We start from the raw sequence: 21834 nt of genomic DNA on the forward strand, positions 1-21834 counted from the left end.
CCAAAAATTCAGGATGGTCACGTAACACGTGCTCGGCCAACTTCTTGACGTCGCTGGACCTGGAGGACGCCTACGTCCACGTCCACGTCCCCATTCACAGGAAACACCAAAGGTTTCAACGCTTCGTAGTGCAGGGACAGTACTACCAGTTCAAGGTCCTACTTTTGGACTTTAAGTAGCCCCCTAGAGTGTTCACGAAGTGCCTGGCACCAGTGACTGCCCATCTGCTTCTACAGGTTATACATGTATACCTGTACTGGCTCATCTGTGCCTGATCGTGAGTTGGCTGTTGCACACGGAGGTAACCATCCAGCTGCTGACGGATCTGGGATTCTCCAGCTATCAAAAGTCCTGCTTGACAGCATATCCGAACGTGCTGTTCCTAGGATCCAGACTCAATACGCTATCCTGCCTGGCGTCGCCCTCGGAGGAGAGAGTAGCTGCTATTCAAGGGAAGGTGCAACGGGTTGAAGACTGCCACGGTGCATACCATCGTCGTTGCTCGACATGTCGTCTTGCATCTACCTTATCCGGCTCTGCAGGTTAGATGCGATCTCGTCTGGAGTTCCTGGACGCTCGCTGGATACAGGTGTCCGGAAGCTTCACAGACAATATCCCGCTCGACGAAGAGTACCATCGGGCGATAAAGTGATGGGGTGTCCACTCCAACATCGCCTGGGGTTTCAAATCCCCCCCATACCAGGAGACGGTCACCACAGATGCTTCCCTGGAAGGCTGCTGAGCCCACCCCGGGCGTCGGCACACCAGAGGCCTGTGGCTGCCAGACGGGAAGGATCTCCATATCCACATCCTGGAGTTACGCGCAGTGTTCTGGGCCCTCAAGCCATTCCTTCCATCTCAGAAGGGCAAGGTGGTGAGGATCTTCAGACCACACCACCACAATGTTCTACATCAGGAAACGGGGGGGGGGGGGGGCACTCGATCCCCAGCAATCTCCAAGGAAGCGCAGGACTTGTGGTGCTGGGCCGTTGGACAAGAGATGTTCCTTGTCCCTTTTTCAACTAGCGGCAGTCGAACACCATTGCAGACTCCCTCAGCAGGGAGTTGCGCTCCTGCCACGAGTGGGAACTTCGGCAGGACCAGGTGGACAGCGTCTTCATCAACTGGGGCAGGCCCCAGATCGATCTGTTTGCGACAGTGGTGAACTCCAAATGCCAGAGGTTTGCCAGCAGATGCCACCAACTGAGGAGCCTGGGGAGATGCGTTCTCCTTCCTGTGACGGCCTGTTTCTGTATGCATTTCCTCCGCCGACGCTCCTGCTACGAGTCATCCGCACGCTCTGGCTGTGCCAATGCAGGATGATACTCGAGCCAGTTTTGGTACCCGGACCTTCTCAGCCTACCAGCGCCGCTTCCGATCAAGCTGTCAGTGAGTCTGGATATTCTCACCAGAGGAGGCGCAATCCTTCACCACGACCCAGGATCGCTGAACCTGAGGGCTTGGCTCCTGCAGCCCTATATTTTGGAAGATACTAGTTGCCGGGACAGCAATATTCAAGAAATGAGGAGATTGGTTCTGGACTTGTCAAACACGTTTTTCATCTGCTATATTGTTATCGATCTAAAACTAAATTCCACTTGTTGCCAGAACGTGGATTAACAGTACCTGTTTGTCTAGCTAGACCCGAGTACTTGGCAAACTTTTTTTTGTGCAAAATGGATGCTCCAAAATATTGACTTATTTTTCTGTGCATGTTCAGACCTTAACTTTCTAATAAACCTACCCAATTGCTATGTACAGCTTTCGTTCACAGAAAGGTTGTACTTCTAATGGTAATAAGGTCTCAGTGGGACAAATAGATGCGATGTTGTTCAATTTAAATTCATTTACTGCCATTTACAGAAAACGATATGAAAACTTGCATTTCTAAAATGGTGCGCTCCCGATTTTTTTAGAAATGCCACAGATTTTAAATATTTGTGGTCTCCAAGAGGCTCCAGCTAAGCCAAGCCATGATCTACTTGGTGCCGGAAAGTACTTACTCAGCCTGCTGAATTAACTGAACAGTGTTCCCTTTGACAACTAATGCACTCGCAACAGTTAGTTCTTCAAGGAGGAAACCCAGAACTCTTCTTATCTTACTCTTCTTATCTTCTTACCTTATTGGGCAGAGGATAGCTTGGGAGCAACACGGCTATCTTGGAAGCAAGACAGCGCTGGTTCAAATCCCAGTCCTGTGCTTGGAGACTGGTCTCCAGTATGACGTGCGTTGGATAAAATAAATTGCCTATTTTCTTCCTATGCACATTCTTGCCACTTTGCAAGAGCCTTACGTTGCTTCAGTTTATAGACTTCGTCCATACAAAATCATTTATTTCTATGCTGTGTATTCATTGCTGCTACTCAAACCGTCTGTGGCATTCATGGGGCTATGGTAAGTCAGCAGAAGGGTGGGTTCTGTTCTATTGGTTCTTTAGCTGTTCCAGCAAAGGCGTGCATCATGGGGGTCTGCTTGGAGACACCACTGAGAAGGGGATATACTTTGGTTTTGTGTCTGCGCGTTACCACAGAGTATATTGCTTGTGCCCCAACCCCAATTGCTAGCCTACCACACTTTATGGAAACCTAAATGGTGCAACCCCTTGTATTTGAGCAGTCACTCTGATGTTGAACTGGGTGCTCCGATAATTTGGAAAAGTTATTATCTGAAAAAGACAGCTGTAGTTGCTATAGATAGATCCGTGGGATCACGTTAAGAGAAAGTACACTTTTCAGACTTTTAGTCGCCTTTTCACACCCAAACCTGCTACAACAACGAACTTGAGTGGGGAACACCTAATTGGAACGTGCTCACTTTCCCAAAGCAGAAACTAGAAACATGTGATTCTCCAATGTGCCATTCTGAATCCGGTTATTTTACTCATGACTTTTGTGGTGATGTTACAATAGACTAGATATTTGTGCATGCCAGGTGTTTCCATAGGCGTCAATGGTGAACTTGCCTGCAAAAGCAAAATCTTGCTTTTTCACCGGTGTTCATTTGAAATGGTTGACTGTCATCACATGCCTACAATTTCTTTTTATTTTTATTGTGCATTTAGTTAAATATACAAACTTTAAGCATATTTAATTGTTTAAACGTCTGATTACAACACATTTTTCATTATATAATTCATTTAATAACATTTCCAAAAGTTTATCCCAGAATTAACTTTGTTTTTGGAGTTAAAACATCTTCATGTCCGCCTTCCATTTGGAAGGCGGCTGCAGGGATTACTACCGATTCTGCTCAATACAGATTGCTCCAAAATTGGTCATTTTCTATGAAGTCTATATTTGAGTGGGTGGGAGGGGCTATGCATGCATGCTGCATGCCTATAATGGAAAGAGTCTTTGTTGTCTGTCGTCTTCATGGCTGTGTGTTTACCTGTTGGAAATGTATTTATCAAACCATAAAAATGAATTTAGTTTAGGATAGCTAGTGAAATGAAAATGTGTTTTGATAAACCTATTAGACTATGCTTAATCTGAACAATGTTGTTGGACTTTGAGCGACAAACCAAAAAAAAGTTGCCAAATGGGCTTACTTGTATGTTTATTAATTTTACTTGACAGGAAGAAGGAAGTATTAAAGAGATTGCAATTACTCACCATGTGAAGGAAGGGCATGAAAGAGCAGACTCTTCAAATTTTGAGCTCCTCAAAGTACTGGGGCAGGGGTCTTTTGGAAAGGTAAGTTGAAGCTGACAAACCGATTTATTTAATATTGGTGAAAGGTGCGCTTAATTACACTATTTGAAACAAAACGTATTTTAGTTTCTATATTTTTAAAGTAGAATAAGCCATTGCAATTCTCACGCCACAGCGCCATCCAATAGCCATCACCGGACATTCACCTGTACTTCAGAGCCACGTCAGAATTGCATGGTCGGTATGCTTTTGATAGAGTAAGTGTTCCTTGCCATGATGTGCACATTTTGTTGGTTAATTGCAATCAACCGACAAGATTCAACCAATTCTCATGCCCCGTTCTACCGTTCTCTTAATTGGCTACCGCTAAGATGCTGCCTAATGTTAAATATCCATTGCCTTGTATTACTATGTATGCATGGCTTGGCCCTCGTTCTCTTGCCAAGAAAATTCAATTGTGCTATATGCACCTTCTTGGAATATAGGCTGTTCTGGCTAACACCTCCTTCTAGTAAGACTTCTTAACTTTAAAAGTGATTTGTAGTATAAGCCACTCAACTGGGAACTACCTGATGTGATACAGTTACATGTTTGAGGCTAGGAGATGGACCTAGGGTAACCTTTGTTCCTGGAGACCTCCACCTCTGATGCAGGCCCCAGAGAGGTATTTGGGTGATTCTGCCACTCCCGCGTGCCCATTCCTTGCTGTCGTATCATGAATTTTGATTAGAAGCTCCTCTCCCCCGATGCCTGGATAGGAGATGGTCCGGAGAGTTTGTGTGGAGTGGGCAGCTTGTGCTCCAGCTGTAATCTGAGAAGTTTTCTAAAAGATCCATTTATGAACCTTCTCCAAGGGCAGACTTGTGTACCTTGTGTGTTCCTTCTCCTGAGGAGGAAGTTGAGAGAAGAGTTTGTGGAAAGATCGATTACGTCCAGGTTCCTGCAGCGAGGCCGAGGTGACAGCCATGAGATCCAGCTGTTAATTGAATATTCCTAATCACAACCACACGGGGAGTGCGACGGGTACTTGGTGTTGGGGTCCAGGTCAACAAGCACCTGATACAGTTCGGTGATCGCTAGAAAAGGCACAGTGAAAGCAGCGGTTTTATCCCTGAAGGAGGCAGCCAGGAGCGTAGGTGGGGTGTGATTGATGAGGATAAAAGAATAAGTCATTGTAAAGATTTACTTTGTCTCGCATCCTCTAATCATCCCTCTGTTTTGACACCTCCCAGATGAGATTTGAGATCAGACCAACCTGAGCAACTTTTAACCTTTTTCTGAAAGATGCTGTTTCTGTTTTGTAGTGTTCTTCACTTGATACATTATGCTTGTGCATAGTTGCTCATAGATGTACATTTAAGGTGTTCAAAGCAGTGTCTCGTATCAATTCTGTAGGTTTGCTAATTAAATTGACACTTGTGCAGCACAGATAGCTATTTAAATTACCCTGTTCAACAAAAGCACATCTCACCCTTGCCCTCAGGGCGCTCTCCTCCCTCTTTTCTATGTTCACTGCACGTTCAAAGGGGCTAATGAAGAGAGAGTGCAGCAGCAGTAGTCTTCTCCTCCACCCTTAAAAGTACCAAAGGCCTGTGGGGGAGTGCTAGGCAAGTAAAACTGGTTTGCAAATATTTGAAAAAACAAGTAACAGGATGACACATTTGTTAAGCTAACTGTCATGTTTGGCAAAGACCAGTATGTGTTGAAAGTCAATCCTGCAATTAGATTCCTAAAAATGTAAGTTTATACATAATGCATAATTACAGTATTGCTATCGTAAAACACTTCACTGTCTGTGTTTTTCAGTAAAGTTTACGTTAGTGTATCTAAATCTCATACTGTCAAATATATTTCATTTTGTTGGGAAAGGTGCATCATATTGATGAGTGAACACCTTTTTGAAAATGTACATGATCCCACTGCCAAATGATTTTGATGGCAATCCTAGTTCTGTGACCTGCTGGTTGCATTCATCTGCATATTGTCTGTGAACCATTCGACCGAATATAAGGTCAGACTTTAGCCGGGCACAGGAGACCTAGATTCACCGTCTCCTCGACTTGCACTCTCACAGCGTGTTCTTCATTCTCAATGACATGGGACACTTTGTTTTGTAAGCTGTTGATCATATGCACAAATGACTAACCCACATCGCATGTCATTGAGTAAAGTTTTTCTACAGTGTATTTTCAGCTATGTATGTTATTTCATGAATGGACATCATGGATTGCTATGCAAAGAAACAACTTGAAATTGCTGCACAAAAAAGTTTTAAAAAAAGCTTATGATGGAAAGCTAAATGAAAAATTAAAAATTCGTTTTATATATGTTTTGAGTCATGTGTTTAGCATCAGCAAGCATGTTGCTTTTCTCAATGGTTGCCCAGAATATGTGCTCCCATTGGGGTCTTAAAAAAAAACAGTGTACACTGAACTTCCTCCATACACCTCTCAGATTTATAGAGGGTAGGACAACCCCCTTGTTATAGGTTGCATTCATCTGTGCAGCAGGTGCTCAACCCATGAGCCGATCCCAAACATCTTGACCTAGTTTATCTCCCCGTTTCTTTATACCGGCTACCCTGAAAGATGTCCGAAAACTACTCCTAGTTGGCCCAGTTCGCATATGATAGGTTAGTGCTGGCGATTTGTGCTTGACATTAAGATAATCAAGTTGCCTATACCATACAGATAGTTACATAGTCCATATGTTATAGTTGCAATTTTTTTCTGTTTGTAATTCACAGCGGATGTGTGTTTTGACAAATATAGTCTTCGAGGCTGCTATATCAGGGTATAGATACCCCTGCTAATTGCAAATATCTTTTTGATAGAATGGCAATTGGCCCCAGCGTTCATTGGGCATTATCCAAATTGTTTGGTAGTTTGAGAGTGCTACAGAAACAGCTTCTTGGTCCCACACCAGTGGGTATTGTAGAGTCCGATCTCTATAATTAGCCTCTCAGACCTATTTTGGAGTCTGTTAGTCAACTGGTTAGATCCTGGGCCCCAACGAAGATTTCTCGAGCACCAGTTTGCCCAGTTCTCTGCCTGTTCAGTGATCCACTCTGCTTAGTCTTTTACTTTTTTTCCCATTACATAATGCATATACAAAACGAACTACATGCTTAAGCAAAGTAGTGTTGAATAGTTCCATGCAGTCTGCATCTTCAGATGTATTGCAATACAGTGCACCTACCAGGGCACAGAATTTCCACTCGCAAATTGCGAGTGAAAATTGTACTAGTTTGCATTACGCTTCTGCAGTTATCAATTCACTCCACCAGGTGGCAGTGGAACGACTGGGAATATAATCAGAATTGTCTCTCTGTCTCTGTCTCTCTATGGTGGTGCTGCTTGGATCACATGCTGTACATATACTGACATCTAATGATAGCTGCGGAGTATTACATTTTTTGGTTTTTTAAACTCAAAGGGACTTCGACAAGGCATGCCAGTAATACTATCCCTAGTCTGACGTCCCCTGTACCCATGGTCATTCATGCGTCAAGGTCCCTCAGATTGTTTTTTTTCCGCCATCAGTCGGATGTTAGTTGCAGAGTTCCTTCTTCTGGCTAATGCCTTTACTTATACAAAGTTTACTTTCAATGGATTGCTATTCTCCCGCAAATTCCTCATCTTGATAGATAACCTTGTCCAGCTCTGCTGCTCAGAAATATTTTCACAGGGGGCGTAGTGGACCTCGAATCAGGCACTGATCGTCAATCAGTCTTGCGCGGTGGTCGATCGCCTCGATGTGATGTCAGGCGCCATACATATACCACATCACTACGCCCCATGCCTCAGTTCCTTTTTTTCGCGCACTCACACGCTGAATCAGGAACCTACTCAAGTTCATTCAACATGTTTCACTACATTTCTTTGATTTACATCGACTAGGTCTTTGCACCGGATCTTGGTTTTCAAGCGTTGCTCTGATTGCGAGGCCAAAATGTCAGTGACTGACCTGCACTACGTCTGTTTGTGATGTTTGGGCTCCACTCACGACACAGAGGCCTCCGCCAAGATGCAACCCAACTCCCTGCGAGACAGAGCCGGTATGCTGGCCCTGGGCTGACCACTGCCGAAGTCTCCAGCACTGCAAGAAAACTAAAGAGGTCCCACTCCGGAAGCCGTTCCTCCTACTCTTACTCACTGAAGAAGCAACAACATAATCGGTGGGAATCGTACTCCTCCTTGGAGGACCGACCACTCGGAAAGAATGGAATTTGTTTAAAAAATAAAATGCTTGCCATGTTTCATCAACAGACCGCTGTTGACCCGCTCCCACCCCTGACCAGCAGGCCTCGGCAGTAAAAGTGGGGCCCGGTACCCCCGACCCCACGCTTGCCAAGGCCTTTGGCGCTGACTGAGCTTTCGAGCTCCGTGCTCAACGAGCGCAGAAAATTGCCCTCTAGAAGCCTCTTCCACTGCGCCCACCAGCTGTCGGAGCTATCAGCGCTGATACCTAATCCACCGGCTCGGCATCCAGACCTACGGATCCAAAGGATAAGCCCTCGACGTCGACGCATACCACCCGCTGTGGTAGACTGGCTTTTTTTTCGACTCCGTGAGGTCGGTTTTCAGCCCTGATCAAGCCGAGAAATGTGAGGACGACCTAATCTCTGTGGGTTTCGACAGCGTTGACTGTTTCAAGGATCAAGACAATTTGATGGCACTTGCTCAGGGCCTTCAAGATGCCAGTAGGTTGGACACATCTCCAGACCTTGAGATGCAACAGAAACAACCCAGCACTCCCACTAATGACACATTTCAGACACTGGTAGATAAAGTGGTTGACAGTCTTGACTTAAGTCGTCTGCCATCCCCCCTTCAAGGGTATGACCCCAGGGACATCCTGGATGAGGGCCCTGCTATTGACCACAACATGCCCTTAAATCAGGCCATAGCTGACCCTTTGGTTTCCATCTGGCGCAACCCATGCACTGTGCCTCCCGCAAGTACCAAAGTCACGGAAGTACAAGCCGGTAAGAGGGGACCCTTCTGTCCTTCCTCTCAACACACACTTCCCCGGAAGTGCTGGAAGTTCAGACTGCCACTATATCTTCCTGGCCCGCTGCATCCACCTCAAATCTCCCAACGGACAGGGAAGGGAAAAGGATGGACGCTTTGACAAAGGGGTTTACCTCCGGCAGCATGGCTCTTAAAGCCACAAACGTAGCTTGCGGTTTCGCTGAGTTTTCCTACAGTTTGTGGAAGGCTGTAGAGCATGCAGCAGAATATGTCCTTGAAGGTCATATGCCAGACAAATTTATACAGCTGGTGGAGGATGAGATGGAAACTGCCAAGCAGTCCTTGCAAACAAGCCTGGACATCACTGACTGGGTTGGCTGCTACATGGCGTAGTTATGAGCAGGCAGGCCCATTTGAAAACTTCAGATTTCTCTCCCAATGTACAAAACTGCTTCCTGGACATGCCTTGCGGGAGATGCTTTTCGGTCAAAAAGCAGATGACTCTTCAGAGACATTCAAGAAGTCTAAAATTGCTAAATTGCTGGCTCTGGCTGCGCAGCGAGCTATGCCTGCTTTCAGCTTTTGCTTCTAGAGGCATCGGCTATAGGCGCTATGTGCCTTATGGCAGGAGAGCGCAGCCCCCACAAGCCAGGCAGAGGTGTTTCTCGCGTCCCGTAAGATGGCAGCAGTGGCTGGGGCTACGGCACCTTCAAAGCTGCTTTGATTTTCCCCTTCCACAAGATGGCGGTTGGTGGATGTTTGGCAGGACATTGGTCCCAATGGCAGGATAATAACCTCAGATGCCTGGGTCCTGCAGTTGATTCAGTGGGTTTGTCTCCCCCTTTTTCAGATAGTCTGCCCTCTCCACTGAGCCAACCGGGACAGGAGCTCCAGGAAGAACTGAGCGCCCTGTTGTCGAAGGGTGCCATGGAAGAGGTGTGCCCCCCCCCCCCCGATCATAGAGGGTCAGGCTGGTATTTCCTGGTACCCAAAAAGGTTTCTGTCCCATTCTGGACCTCGGGGCTCTAAACAAATTCCTGAGAAAAGACAAATTCAGGATGGTGACGTGGAGAGAAATTCTCCACGCTCTCAAGCTTCAGGACTGGCTGGTGTCCATAGACTTGCAGGGGGCTTATTTCCATGTGCTCATATAGCAGAAGCACAGGAATTTGCTGCGGTTCCTCATTTGGGACAAGCACTATCAGTTCGAAGGGCTGCCCTTTGGGTTGACCTCTGCTCCAAGGGTCTTCACCAAGCTCATGGCGGTACTTGCGGCATGCCTCAGGAGTCCACGTATTCCTGTACCTGGACGACTTGCTGATCTGGGGGAAGTCAGCGGAGCAGGTTTTGACTCCTCTAGGTGACACTTGTCTGCTACTGCACAGGCTCTTTGAACTAAAGAAGTCCCACTTGACACCGGTCCAAAGGCTTCAGTTCATCGGGCAGGCCTAGACACTCTGGCAGAGAAGGCCCTCTCTCTTGAGGAGAGAGCTGACCACATACAACAGATGGTCCAGTTGTTCCGGAACCACGCCACCTTACCAGCGGCTTCCCTTCTCCACCTTTTGGGCCTCATGGCCTCCTGCATTTTCCTGGTGCCAAAGGCCAGACTGGGCATGAGATCCCTTCAGTGGCTCCTACGACACCAGTGGTCTCAGTATCTGGGAGCTCTCTCAGATCCTCTCATGGTGTCCAACCAGATAGTTTACGGACTCTGCTGGTGGGACAGGTGCAAGTATCTTATGGTGCATGGGAACCCTTCTGGCCTCCTCGGCCTAGATCAGCGTGGTCACGGATGCGTCCCTGAAGGGTTGGGGCGCTCACTGAGAGGACTTTCTGATGAGTGGCCTCTGAACTGCGTCGCAAGCCAGGTGTCATAACCACAGGCTGGAATTGCGAGCCATCAGGCTTGCTCTGAAGGTATTTGCCCCATCGTTCAAAGGGAAGCATGTCCTCATTGCGACAGGCAACACGGTACCAATGCACTACTTGAACAAGCAAGGTGGAGAGCATTCCCGCCCCCTCTGCACAGAAGCGATGCAACTGTTGGTCTGGTTTCTAGAGAATCAAAACTCTGCCTCAGCAGTTCATCTGGCACAGCTAGTGAACAGTTTGGCGGATGCTCTGAGCAGGCAGAGCACTTACTCACATGAGTGGGAAGTGTACCAGGAAGTCCTGGAAGAGGTTGTCGCTCTCTGGGGTACCCCAACAGGGGATCTGTTTGCCACGGAGGCCAACAAGAAGTGCAAAAGTTTTGCTCCAGGGAATTCCCAGCGAACGGTCCACCGGGGGATGTTTTTCTGGTTGATTGGACTTTCCCCTCTCCACTACGCATTCCCTCCGATCCTCTGTCAGTCTGTGGATTCTCAGGAGGCTTAAGTGGTTTCGTGCTACCCTGGTCTTAATCATCCTGCATTGGGCAAGGACGACTTGGTAGTCTGACCTCTTGGATCTGTCCACCTCAGCAGCCGGATCGCCTCACCTTGTTAGAGGGTCGGATTCTGCACCTTACCCGGATTCCCTCAACCTACATGCGTGGCTCTTGTGCGGATGATTTATGATGACTAGGACCTCTCCGAGTAAGTTCTTGAGGTCTTTGCTGGCTGCACGCAGAAAGTCTACAAGATATCTGTATGCGTGCAGGTGAAGATTTGAGGCGTGGAGCAGGGAGTGCAAGGTTGACCCTCCCCTCTTTCCCTACCACAGTAGTGATGGAGTTTCTTCTGTCACTAGCCTCTTCAGGCCTTTGGATTGCAACAGTCGAGGGGTATTTGGCGGCCCTTTCTGTTTCAAAGGTCCCCGGATCAAGGGTCCTTTTTTACCATACCGGTCATGGCCCAATTCCTAAAAGGCCTTCTCAACAAATTACCGCCAACTCCCTTTGTTCCAGATTGGGAACTTAACCTGGTTCTCACGTTTCTTATGGTGGCTCCATTTGAGCATATGCACTCTTGTTTGCTTAGGTTGTTGTCCCTTAGAGGGCCTTTTTGATTACCATCACATCGGCCAGGAGGGTTAGCAAGCTGCAGGCCTTATGCTGCAAGCCCCCTTTTTGCATTTCTTCAAGGAGAAGGCAGCTGTTAAGGTCAGACCTGGGTTCCTTCCAAAGGTTGTTTCAGAATTTCTCCTTTCACAATCTATTGACTAGCCAGTTTTCTACCCCCTTCCTCACCCCTCTAAGGAGGAAGAGCGATTTCACTTTCTAGATCCTTAAAGCCCTCAGTTTCTATGTTGCCCACACAGCGGAGTTCAGGAAGACAGACCAGCTGTTTGTCGCCCACTCGCTTTCACACAAAGGTCTTGCAATTACTATACAGACCATCTTGCTCTGGATCATTTTGTACATCGGAGTGTTATCAGACGGCGGGAGAAGATGCCCCACCGGGTATAAGGCCCCATTCCACCAGGGGAGCATCTGCTTCTACAGCCCTCCTGAGGGGGGTCCCTGTTTAGGACATTTGCTGTGCTGCCACGTGGTCCTCTTTACATACTTTGTCAAAGCATTATGCGTTGGATGTTGCCCATGGGGCTGATGCATGTTTTGGCAGAGCGGTTCTGCAGAACCTACTTGTGTAATTGTTTCTGCCCTAGTCCTTTGGCTTATTGCGTGGGTTGTCTATCAAGATGAGGAATCTGCGGGAAAATGGCAATCCATTGTAGGAGAAATTACACTACCGTAATTTTCTTTCTAAGGATTATTCTCCTGCAGATTCCTAATCGCCGTTCCCAGACGTCCCCGCTCAAAGTATTTCGCTTCTGATTCCATGAACTACATTGGCGATGGCTTTGGGGTGCTTCTCTCAGTTCATTAAATAAAGTTTTTCTAATTGGAATGTTTTTAACCTGTTGGTTTCTATTCCATAGTTGCTAAATAAAAGGCTGGTTATCCTCCTGTTTTCCTATGCAGCGTTTGAGCTCAGGAAAAGTTGGGACGAACGGAGGCATGGGGGGGGCGCGTAGTGATGTGGTATATGTATGGCTCCTGATGTCCCTTCCGGAGCAGACTATTGACCACTGCACAAGACTGATCGGCGGCCGAGTCGAGGTCCACTATGCCCCCTGTGAACATTTTTTCTGAGCTGGACTAGGCTATCTAGCCAGATGAGGAATCTGCGGAAGAAGAATCCATAGAAAAAACATTACAGTAAGGTAATTTCTCCTTCTGTCCATTCGACGGCCGTACACAGCAAGCTCTCCGGCGGCTGCTTTTGAGGACCAGTTCCTTCATCATACTTGTCCGTCTCGACTAACTTTAACTTTGGCCTAACTAGGCCCCAACAAACCTCGGCCCTGCACAGTCGGGAGAGTGTGCGAGGTCATAATCTCCTTTAGAGAATGCCGATTTCCCTATTCTTCCTTTTACATCACCAAGCTGCCATCTCACCATACTATGGAGAAAACACCATTTAAATGTTGCCCTTCCTGTCATATGAAGTCTCCCTGGAAGGACTCAAACAGGGTGTATAATCTCTGCCTTCCTAGGGACCAGTCTGAAGAACAGTGCAAGTCCTGCAAACTGTTTCGCCCCAAGACACTAAAGAACCGGAAAACTAAATGCCGCGCCCACCTCGCATTGCAGGCCGAGGCCGCCATGGACGTTGAGGGAGCCTTCAGCGATGGCAGCATCAACGTCCTACATAACTCTGAGGGCGATCGGGGCCTGACAGTTTCCCACATGCGAGCCCCTGACTCTAACAGGCAGGCCAGTGGTTCTGCTACGGAGACACACCTGGTGGCTCATGCACCCACACGGCACGCCACACTAAACACACCCCCCATGGCTGACAGTCGACCGATTAAGCCACAGGCAGTGTCGAGGGGGAAGGTCCAAAAAGTCCCTGTCCTCTGGGCCATAGCATTTGCTACATGACAGGCCACAAAAACAAGACGCTGAAGTCTGACACTGCAAGCATCGGACAAGTCCTCTGGTACTGGCGACTGCCCTTTTTAATAATTAAAAAATGAGAACGCATTAAACACTTCCAGACACTCTCCTCAAATCCAAAACGTCAAAACTCTAAATCTTCGACGCCTCTATCCTCAATATCTGTTTAGAAGGATAAAGAGCACTCGGCCCCCAGTGACACCCTCTCAGGGGCAATGCACCACTAATAGCCCTCTACCTCAGAGGCTTACCCTACCCCTGTTCCCACCGTTTTACCAAGCTTCACTCAATGGGCCCTGGAACAATTTGATAGAGTAATGAGCATAATGTCTAGCTTTAACTTTTTTGATCAACATCCTTATCAACTTGCCAACCTCCAAGGGCCCCCTCAAGGCGAAGAAGATAATAAGCAGCCTAAGGCCAAAAGACCCTGCCTAGACCTGGCACAGCCTAGTACCTCTACCTCTCAAAACCTATCTGACGACCTATGTTTTTTTTTTTGACACTTCAGGTTCGCAGGACTCTGGTTCAATAGCAGACAAAGGGGACATAGAGGATACAGGCCAATATGATGATGATGTACACATAGTCCAGTCTCGGACCATATTGTCCAACCTGTGGCTGATTCCCCTGTGGATAACCAGCTGCAGTATAATCTTCTTTTAAAAGCTGCAGAACATTTTTAAATGGATACCCAGAAGGCACAAATCGACAGACTTTGTAGAGGACATCCTCGGGGATAAGAAATCTGCATCAGTGTTCATTACTTTGCTCCAATCTATCCAAAAGCGCATTCAGCCTTCTTTTCTTACCCCCCAACCTGACAAGGGCAGTCAACCCGCTCATTGAGAAGATGTTTAGACCATCCCTGTCAGACCCATTGTACATTAGGGGGACAGCTAAAGCCAGACTCTAGTGGTGACCACCACAAGGAAAAGAATGGCCACACCTTAAGCCTCTGCCGAAGCCCCTCCTGACGAGGAGAGCTAAACAATTTACACAGTAAGCATGAAAGTTGCTTCCTCTGCAGCAACACTACGCTCCCGGTGAGTTATAATTGCCACAAATGAGAAGAGATCTCGCATCACAAAAACAGTAGGTGAAGGTAAACGGGTGGCAAACTGCATCCTGAAAAATAATTTGGACGCAGCAGATAATGCAGGCCTGATGGTAGCTGAGGGCACCCTCATTAACGTCGATCAGGTTTGAAGCTGGAAACCCAAGCCGCACTTTTAAATATGCCAAACGATCCTAACTCCTTATTTCGGAAAGCGGTCGAGGACGCACTGAAGAGTGCGAAGGAGTTGTATGATGCACTCAAATCCCTGAGACAGCTCACACACAAACCTTTTTGCAGAGAGACTCATTTAATACAAGCCGTGTTAGAGGACAAAACTCCCAGTGCTGCTCCAACTACAACTCGGGCGGGCAGACTTCAATTTGGAGTTCCTAGCAGGGGCAATCCTCCCAACATTTTCAAAGGGACCACAGAAGGTCGAGAAGTAGAGAGATTCTCCTCCAGAGGCTCCACCCCACGAAAGCAATGACCAGCTGCTCCAGGTCCCCTCCATGCCTCACCAGTAGGTCGCATTTCTCATTTTACTCGCGCATGGGAGGGGATCACGTCAGACAAGTGGGTACTTTACACCGTGGCAAGAGGCTATTGCATAGAACTCATACAAACGCCACCCAACTACCCACCAAGACACAGAAAAACGATGCAGGAGGAACAGCGCATTCTGCTGGAAGAGATCAAAGCACTGCTACTAAAGTAAGCCATAGAAATCATTCCAGCAAACCAGGTAAACAAGGGTATCTATTCAATGTACTTCGTTGTGCCAAAAAAAGACCTTACAATGTGCCCTGCGAACACAAATGTCCAAGCCTTAAATATGTTACATGACTATGCTAGAGGAAGTAATCTCACTGCTGAAACAGGGGGACTACATGGCAACTTTGGACATGAAAGATGCATACTTTCATATTTTCAATGTTCCCAGCACACAGAAAATTCCTTCACTTCAAAATAGTAAATGAACACTACCAATTCAAGGTTCTACCCTTCGTCATAGCCTCTGCTCCAAGCGTGTTCACCAAGGGATTAGCGGTAGAGGCGGTGCACTTGCACAGAGAATCCATCCTCGTGTACCCTTATCTGGACGACTGGCTGAGGGGAATCCCCTCAAATATGCAAGCAAAATACCCAACATACAATCAATCTACTGTTCCAATTGGGATTCTCAATCAACGAGACAAAATGAAGTCTCCTTCCAACCAAAACCAAACTGTTCCTAGGAGCTATCGTAGAAACAGAAGAATACAAAACCTACTGCTGCAAATAATCTCAGTATCTGGCCCGTTGCCAAATAAACGTATGCAAAGCATTGCGCTTGCTCGCGATGATGGCTACACGCATTTACCTAGTTCCGCAGGCACGGTTGCGCATGCACCCAAAACAGGAGTGGTTAGCCAAACGGTGGTCTCAGGCAAGCGGTCAGTGGGAAGATCTAGTGGTTGTTTCGAGAACACTAGTTCAAGCGTTATGCTGGTGGACAAAAGAATCTGTTAAAGGGAAAATCCTCTCTCAATCCTCCAGTGCAAGCAATGGTTATAAGGGACTCCTCACTCTCCAGTTGGGGAGCCCATTACCATCACCACACAGCGCATGGCCTGTGGACACAGATCAGAGCCCAAAACCACATCAACCTTTTGTAGGCACTAGCAGTATTCAAGGCTCTAGAAGCATTTCAGGTGCATCGAACAGGTCCTCACAGACAGCAACGCTGCCATGTTTTGCATAAACAAGCAGGGAGGCACACACTCTCCCAAGTCTGTCCAGGCTAGTCCAAAAGATTTGGAAGTGGGCATTTATGTGGAATATGTTCCTGGTATCTCATTACATTTCAGGGGAACTCTATTCTCTAGCAAACGCTCTAAGCAGAGATCCCCTACCCGAAGATTATGAGTGGGTTGCAGATGAAGACCATTGAGTGCTGGAGAACCCGAAGGCAGTGCGAGGGTAACTGGACATGGAGGAGCCTGAGCCAGAGTTCAGAGGGTGACCCGTGCGCGGAGCAGTCGGGTGCATCCGCAGGGGAGAGGGAAAGAAAGCAGAAACAAAAAGGAAGGTCTTGAGTTGCTTCTGCAATCTGAGGTGGTTCTGCTCAAGTTTGAGAGGCTGTTCCAGAGGGAGGCCCAAGCCAAGGCGATAGATCTGCCCCCAACTCTCTGCTTGGAGAAGTGTCTGACCCTCTGAGAGTTGGACATGGAAGAGTGGAGAGCTTGAGAAGGAAGATGCTTTGTAGGTAGAGCGGTCCCAGGCTTCAGAAAGCCCTTTGGACGATGAAGAGGGTCCCGAAGTCGATCCTTGCAGCCACAGGGATCCAGTGAAGAGATTCCAGAGCAGGAGAGATCCAAACCCTGGGCTTGAGGCCAAGGACAAGTCTCGCAGTCCTGTTCGGGCAAGTTGCAAAGGTCAAAGAGTAGAAGCAGGAAGACCCAGAAAGGGGCTCCTGCAATAGTCCATCCCAGAGAGGTCCAGAGCCATAGGGACAGCGAGCCCCTGGGGGAAAGGGAGGCGTTCTTCTTTTTCTCAGAGGAGGCACAGCGGATGGCTTGATCCCCCTGAGAGACACCAGAGATGTGAGGAGAGAAGGAGAGGGTGGAGTCGAAGATACAGGAGGGAGCAGGAAGAGTGCCCAGAGTAGGCGACCAGAGAGGGGAAAGGGAGCGGGTGTACCAATGAGGAGGATTTCTGTCCCACGGCACCAAGGCTGAGCTCATTGGCGGCACCCCACTCCTGAACTGCGGCCAGACAGTCTGGCATGAGAGAAGAAGCAGAGGCAGCCGAGGGGAGCCCGAAAGGGAGCTCAGCATCATCCGCACAACGCTGAAAATTGGAGCAGAAAATAGTGATCCAGTGGGCAAGAGGCAGCAGGCAGTGGTTGAAGAGCCATTGAGAGAGGCCAGACCCCTGGGGAGCACTGCAAGGAGGATGGGGGGGGGGGGAGAAGGGTACAGGGGAGAGGGAGCCTATGTAGTCATGGAGGCAACCCACCGATTCAGTGTGTAGTGATGGAGGCCGGGCAATAGTCGGCCGGAGAGGAAGGATCGGCTATGGATGAGCTGGTCGGGGGGGGAAATACTCAATCACACATTCTTCACTACATGCTCCACTTACTAGACTCTGGCCTTGTATTCAACTCCTTCAAGGTTCACCTAGTGACTCTATTCGCGTACACCACTTCACAAAACAAGGTGTTCTTATGGAAAGTCCCTGTGGTGAAGGCTTTCATGGAGGGAGTGAAGAGTTTACCCCCCATTTCCAACCCACCTCCAGGGTGGGATCTCATTGTGGTACACTCAAAGCTCATAGGTCCACCCTGTAAGCCTATGCACAAATCCAGCCTTAAACACTGAAAATACAAACCAGCTTTTCTGGTGGCTATCACCTCCATAAGACGATTCAGTGAGCTACAAGCTTTATCAGTGCAAGACACTTTCTTTGTTAGCCACAAAGACAAGTTGGTACTAGGAACACACCCTAGGTTTTCATCTAAAAGTTCATATTCATTTTAACCAATCCATTCAACTAACCGCTCTCTTAAGCCTTTAAACTCAAATGAGAAGAACCTCCATACACCAGATGTAAGGCGGGCTGTTCTTTACTATGTAAACAAGGCAAAACCGCTAAGAAAAACAGACCAACTGTTTGTATCCATAGCACCTGGCAGGGAAGATGATTAAGTTTCAAAGAACACCATCTCCAGATGGCTAGTGAATTTCATACAGCTCTGCTATTCCCCATCAAACAAAACTCTGCCTTTCACGCCAAGAGCTCACTCTACTAGCGGTACAGGAGCTACTTTGGCCTTTATTGCAAACGTCCCATTGGACGCCATTTGCAAAGCATCTACATGGATTTCCATACATACTTTTACTCAGCATTACTGCATTGACACACATTTGCAAGTAGATTCACAGGTGGGACAAGCCGTGCTAAAATATCTTTTTGCTGCACCACCTTGTCACAACCATCTCCAGACGCTGCACGCTAGACTATGCATAGCATGTGGTCTAAGCAGATCCACAAGCCACAGAAGGTATACATTACTCACTGTAATCTTTCTGATGCTTTTATCTGCTTAGATTCACATGTGCCCACCCTTCCTCCCCTGTGGATTAGAAGGTGAATAGATGTTTTCTGGCTTCATCTACTCTTGTCTGCTTTATTGCAGCTGTACTCGCGCTACACTTCATGCTACCTCATGTCAGAAACAAAACCATCTTATCCTAGACCATGGGTACAGGATAGGTCTCACTAGTGGTAGTATTACTGGCACGCCCTGTCAACGTCCCTTTTCGACTTTCGAAAACAAAAAATGTAAGACTCCGGCTACCACTAGATGTCGACCTATGCATAGCATGTGAATCTAAGCAGGTACAAGCATCAGAAATGAGATTAAAGTGAGTAATGTATTCCATATACAACTGCAAGAAAGTTCTAGTGGTTTTAAAAAGGTTTGGAAAAAAAACTTTCACTTATCAAATTCTTCTCATGTCAGTACATACCCGACCACATGCATGCTCCAGGACCTCCAGCAGCTACCTGTCCTGACCTGCATCCAGTTTAAGGGCCTGTGCATGACTTGTGATGGCCGTTTCTCTTTGCTTGTCTATCCTGTTCTTTTGCTCTTCTGCACTTATTTTGCTGTCATCTGCTGATCTTTCTCTCACGTTCATCTCTTCCTGTGTCGATCTTTCTCCTGTTTGTCTTGTTTCTCCCAGTCTCCACTGGTCTCTGATCTCAGCCCTCTATTTTCACCCCTCCATTCCCTAAAGATGGAGGTAGAGGATGGGGGAGCTTTCAGGATTTTTCTAGATTTCACTCTGCAGGATCATGAGGATTCATGTGTGGGCGGGACTCTGCGATCAAAGTTATGAAGGCGGGTTAGGAGCGTCTTTCTCTGTTCCACCTCTGCACTTCTCCTGTTCGGTCCCTCCCTGCTGCCTTTTCTCTCCTCTCCCTGTTTTTCCTTTTTCCCCCTCCTCACTTCTCATTACATTCTTGGTTCTCGCTCCCTCGTCACGTGTCAATCTTTCCCTCCTCTGCATCCCTCTTTCAATCAAATCTTTTCTGTTTGTTTTGGCATCTTTTTTAATACCCATCGCTTGCTATTTCTCTTTGTTGTTGATCTCCGTTTTGTCTCTAATCTGTGCAATATTTCTAGCCGACATTCAATCACTCTTCTTTCTGCATGCCTTTCATTGTACTTTCCCTCCCCTCTCCCTCTCTCCTCTGCTGTCTCGTTCTTTTCTGTGCAGATCTCTTGTGCCCGCCTCAGTTTCCTCTCTGCCTGATCTCTTTTGCTTTCTCCCGTTGTCTCTCTACATCTTTGCCTTTCTCGTTCTTTCCTGCCTTGTGTTTCTCTCTCGTTTGCTCCTCAGTCCTACTTTCCTCCCTCCCTGTCTGTCTTCCCTCTTGTACTCCTACATCCTGTCCCATTTACTCCATACTATTGGGGCATTCAGTCCATCGAGACAGGACCGGAGCACTTTGAAGCGTCAAAAATAACTTTTGTCCTTTTTTATTTTTACGTGGGGCCACCGCACGTGACCGTAGCCCTGCATCGCCCTTCAGTCATTTTGTCTGAGGGATCGGATGCACTTGCATCATATGGAATTTTCTTTTTGTTCCCTTGTCCTTCATCGTCCTGCTCCAGTTCCACGGTCTTCTTTGTCCCGTCTATGCTGGAGCATATGTCCTGTTCGTTTTGTGAGGGCGGATCCCCATTCTCTGTCTGGAGTGCTTGGGCCTGGAGCATTGGTGGGACTCTTGCTGCTACTGTGACTCCCTCTATGTCCGGGCACTCCAGCGTAGGCTCATCAGGTGGGAAGTGTTCAAACAAATTCCTCCTCCAAATTTATAACAGTTCATCAATGGGGAAAAAAGGAAGCATCTGGCAAGTTCCTTCGTGTAGGGCACCCCAGCCAGGGGACTCCTTTCCGGGGTCTTCTGGTTCCAGAAGGGGCTAAAGTGGCTCTGGTACCAGGGTTCTCCCTGAGGTGTCCCGAAAGGAATCTAACCTGGATTCCAGAGTTTGCTCTGTCAAGGGGCTGTTGGGACCAGATAGTCATCTGAGGTTCCCCACCTGGGGGCTAAAGCTAAGCCCACCTTTCTTGGGCTGTTTTGACCAAGGTTATTTCCGAGGTTTCCAAATCTGGAACTAAACGTACCGAGCTTGGTCTCGAGGTTTCCTGTACAGCGACTAAAGGTACCGGGGTTCACCCAGAGGATCCCTGATTAGGGGCTATAATTAAAACTTGCAAGATCGAGGGGCCTCCTTTAGGCGCACTGGCTGTGGGGTGTTACCCTAGGCCTTCCCACAAGCAATCTTGTGTTGGAACCAATCCTGCTGAAGAAACAAAGGAGGGCAAAGTCCTCAAGTCTTCAAGTACCGGCCCTGCTGGGGTCCCTCACTGAGGGCTCATTCTTACACAGAATGGAAAGGGGCCCAAAAGCACTCTTGATCGGCTTGTACAGGCTCTGCCGAGGTTCCCTGTCACAAGGCTAAAATGGAATAAAAAGTCCCTGAATCCCCTGTGGTGACGATGGCCTCACTGAAACCTGTGACGCAGATTCACACCAAAGTTCTCAACGTTGGTGCATAGGGGCCTATTTTTGGGACCGAGCAGCATTTTCCACAAAATGTGGACAATAGGAATCCTTTCTGCCCTCCAATGGATTGGTGTGCTCAATTTCCACTGGCACACAGTCTCGCTTCCTCCTGCGTCCGCTCCCTTAGTGTATGTGGATCCAGTTGGTGGAGGGCTATCCTGGCAACCAGACTCTTTACAATCCTGGGGTTATGTCCTTCCAGAGCAGCCTCTACCCACTCCTATACCTTCCTCTGAGGACGCGTTTTTTGGCAAATTCCAGGCCCTTGTCCACTCTGACATGATGAATGCGTACTTTAAGGATTTATTCAAAGAAAAGTATCCTAAGCCTCTCAAGCCGCAGCCTGCTCCTACTACCCTTCAGCAGGTTTCGTTGGTGCTGCCCCCTCCTCTCCCGCAGGGCCCCCTCCTTCACTGCCACCACTTCCTCCACTTTCACTAGTGTTTGACACCAGTGGCGCAGACAAGTATGCCCACAGGCTCTGAGGTACAACGCGCTGTGGATCAGTTGTCTGTTCCCGCCGCAACTGACGAGGACCAAGCAGAGGAGGATAGCAATGATCCGCTCCAGAGCCTTTCATGACCAAGCTGTGGATATGATGGCATTGCTAGACAATCCAATACCCGAGCTCCGGCTCCACAAGAAGG

The 21834-nt window shown here is 47.9% G+C and overlaps 1 protein-coding gene across 3 annotated transcripts in view; it reads left to right on the forward strand.

Annotated features, from left to right (window-relative positions):
• Window positions 1-21834, forward strand: part of RPS6KA3 (ribosomal protein S6 kinase A3) — a 1283345-nt gene that overhangs the window by 248255 nt on the left and 1013256 nt on the right. For all 3 annotated transcript variants that reach the window (XM_069637077.1, XM_069637076.1, XM_069637078.1), the window contains exon 3: window positions 3577-3693. In XM_069637077.1, the coding sequence (XP_069493178.1) occupies window positions 3577-3693 (117 nt within the window). The remainder of the gene's footprint in view (window positions 1-3576; window positions 3694-21834) is intronic.

This window comes from Ambystoma mexicanum, chromosome 7p, assembly GCF_040938575.1.
Source record: "Ambystoma mexicanum isolate Mex_15411 chromosome 7p, UKY_AmexF1_1, whole genome shotgun sequence".
Taxonomy (NCBI): Eukaryota; Metazoa; Chordata; class Amphibia; order Caudata; family Ambystomatidae; genus Ambystoma; species Ambystoma mexicanum.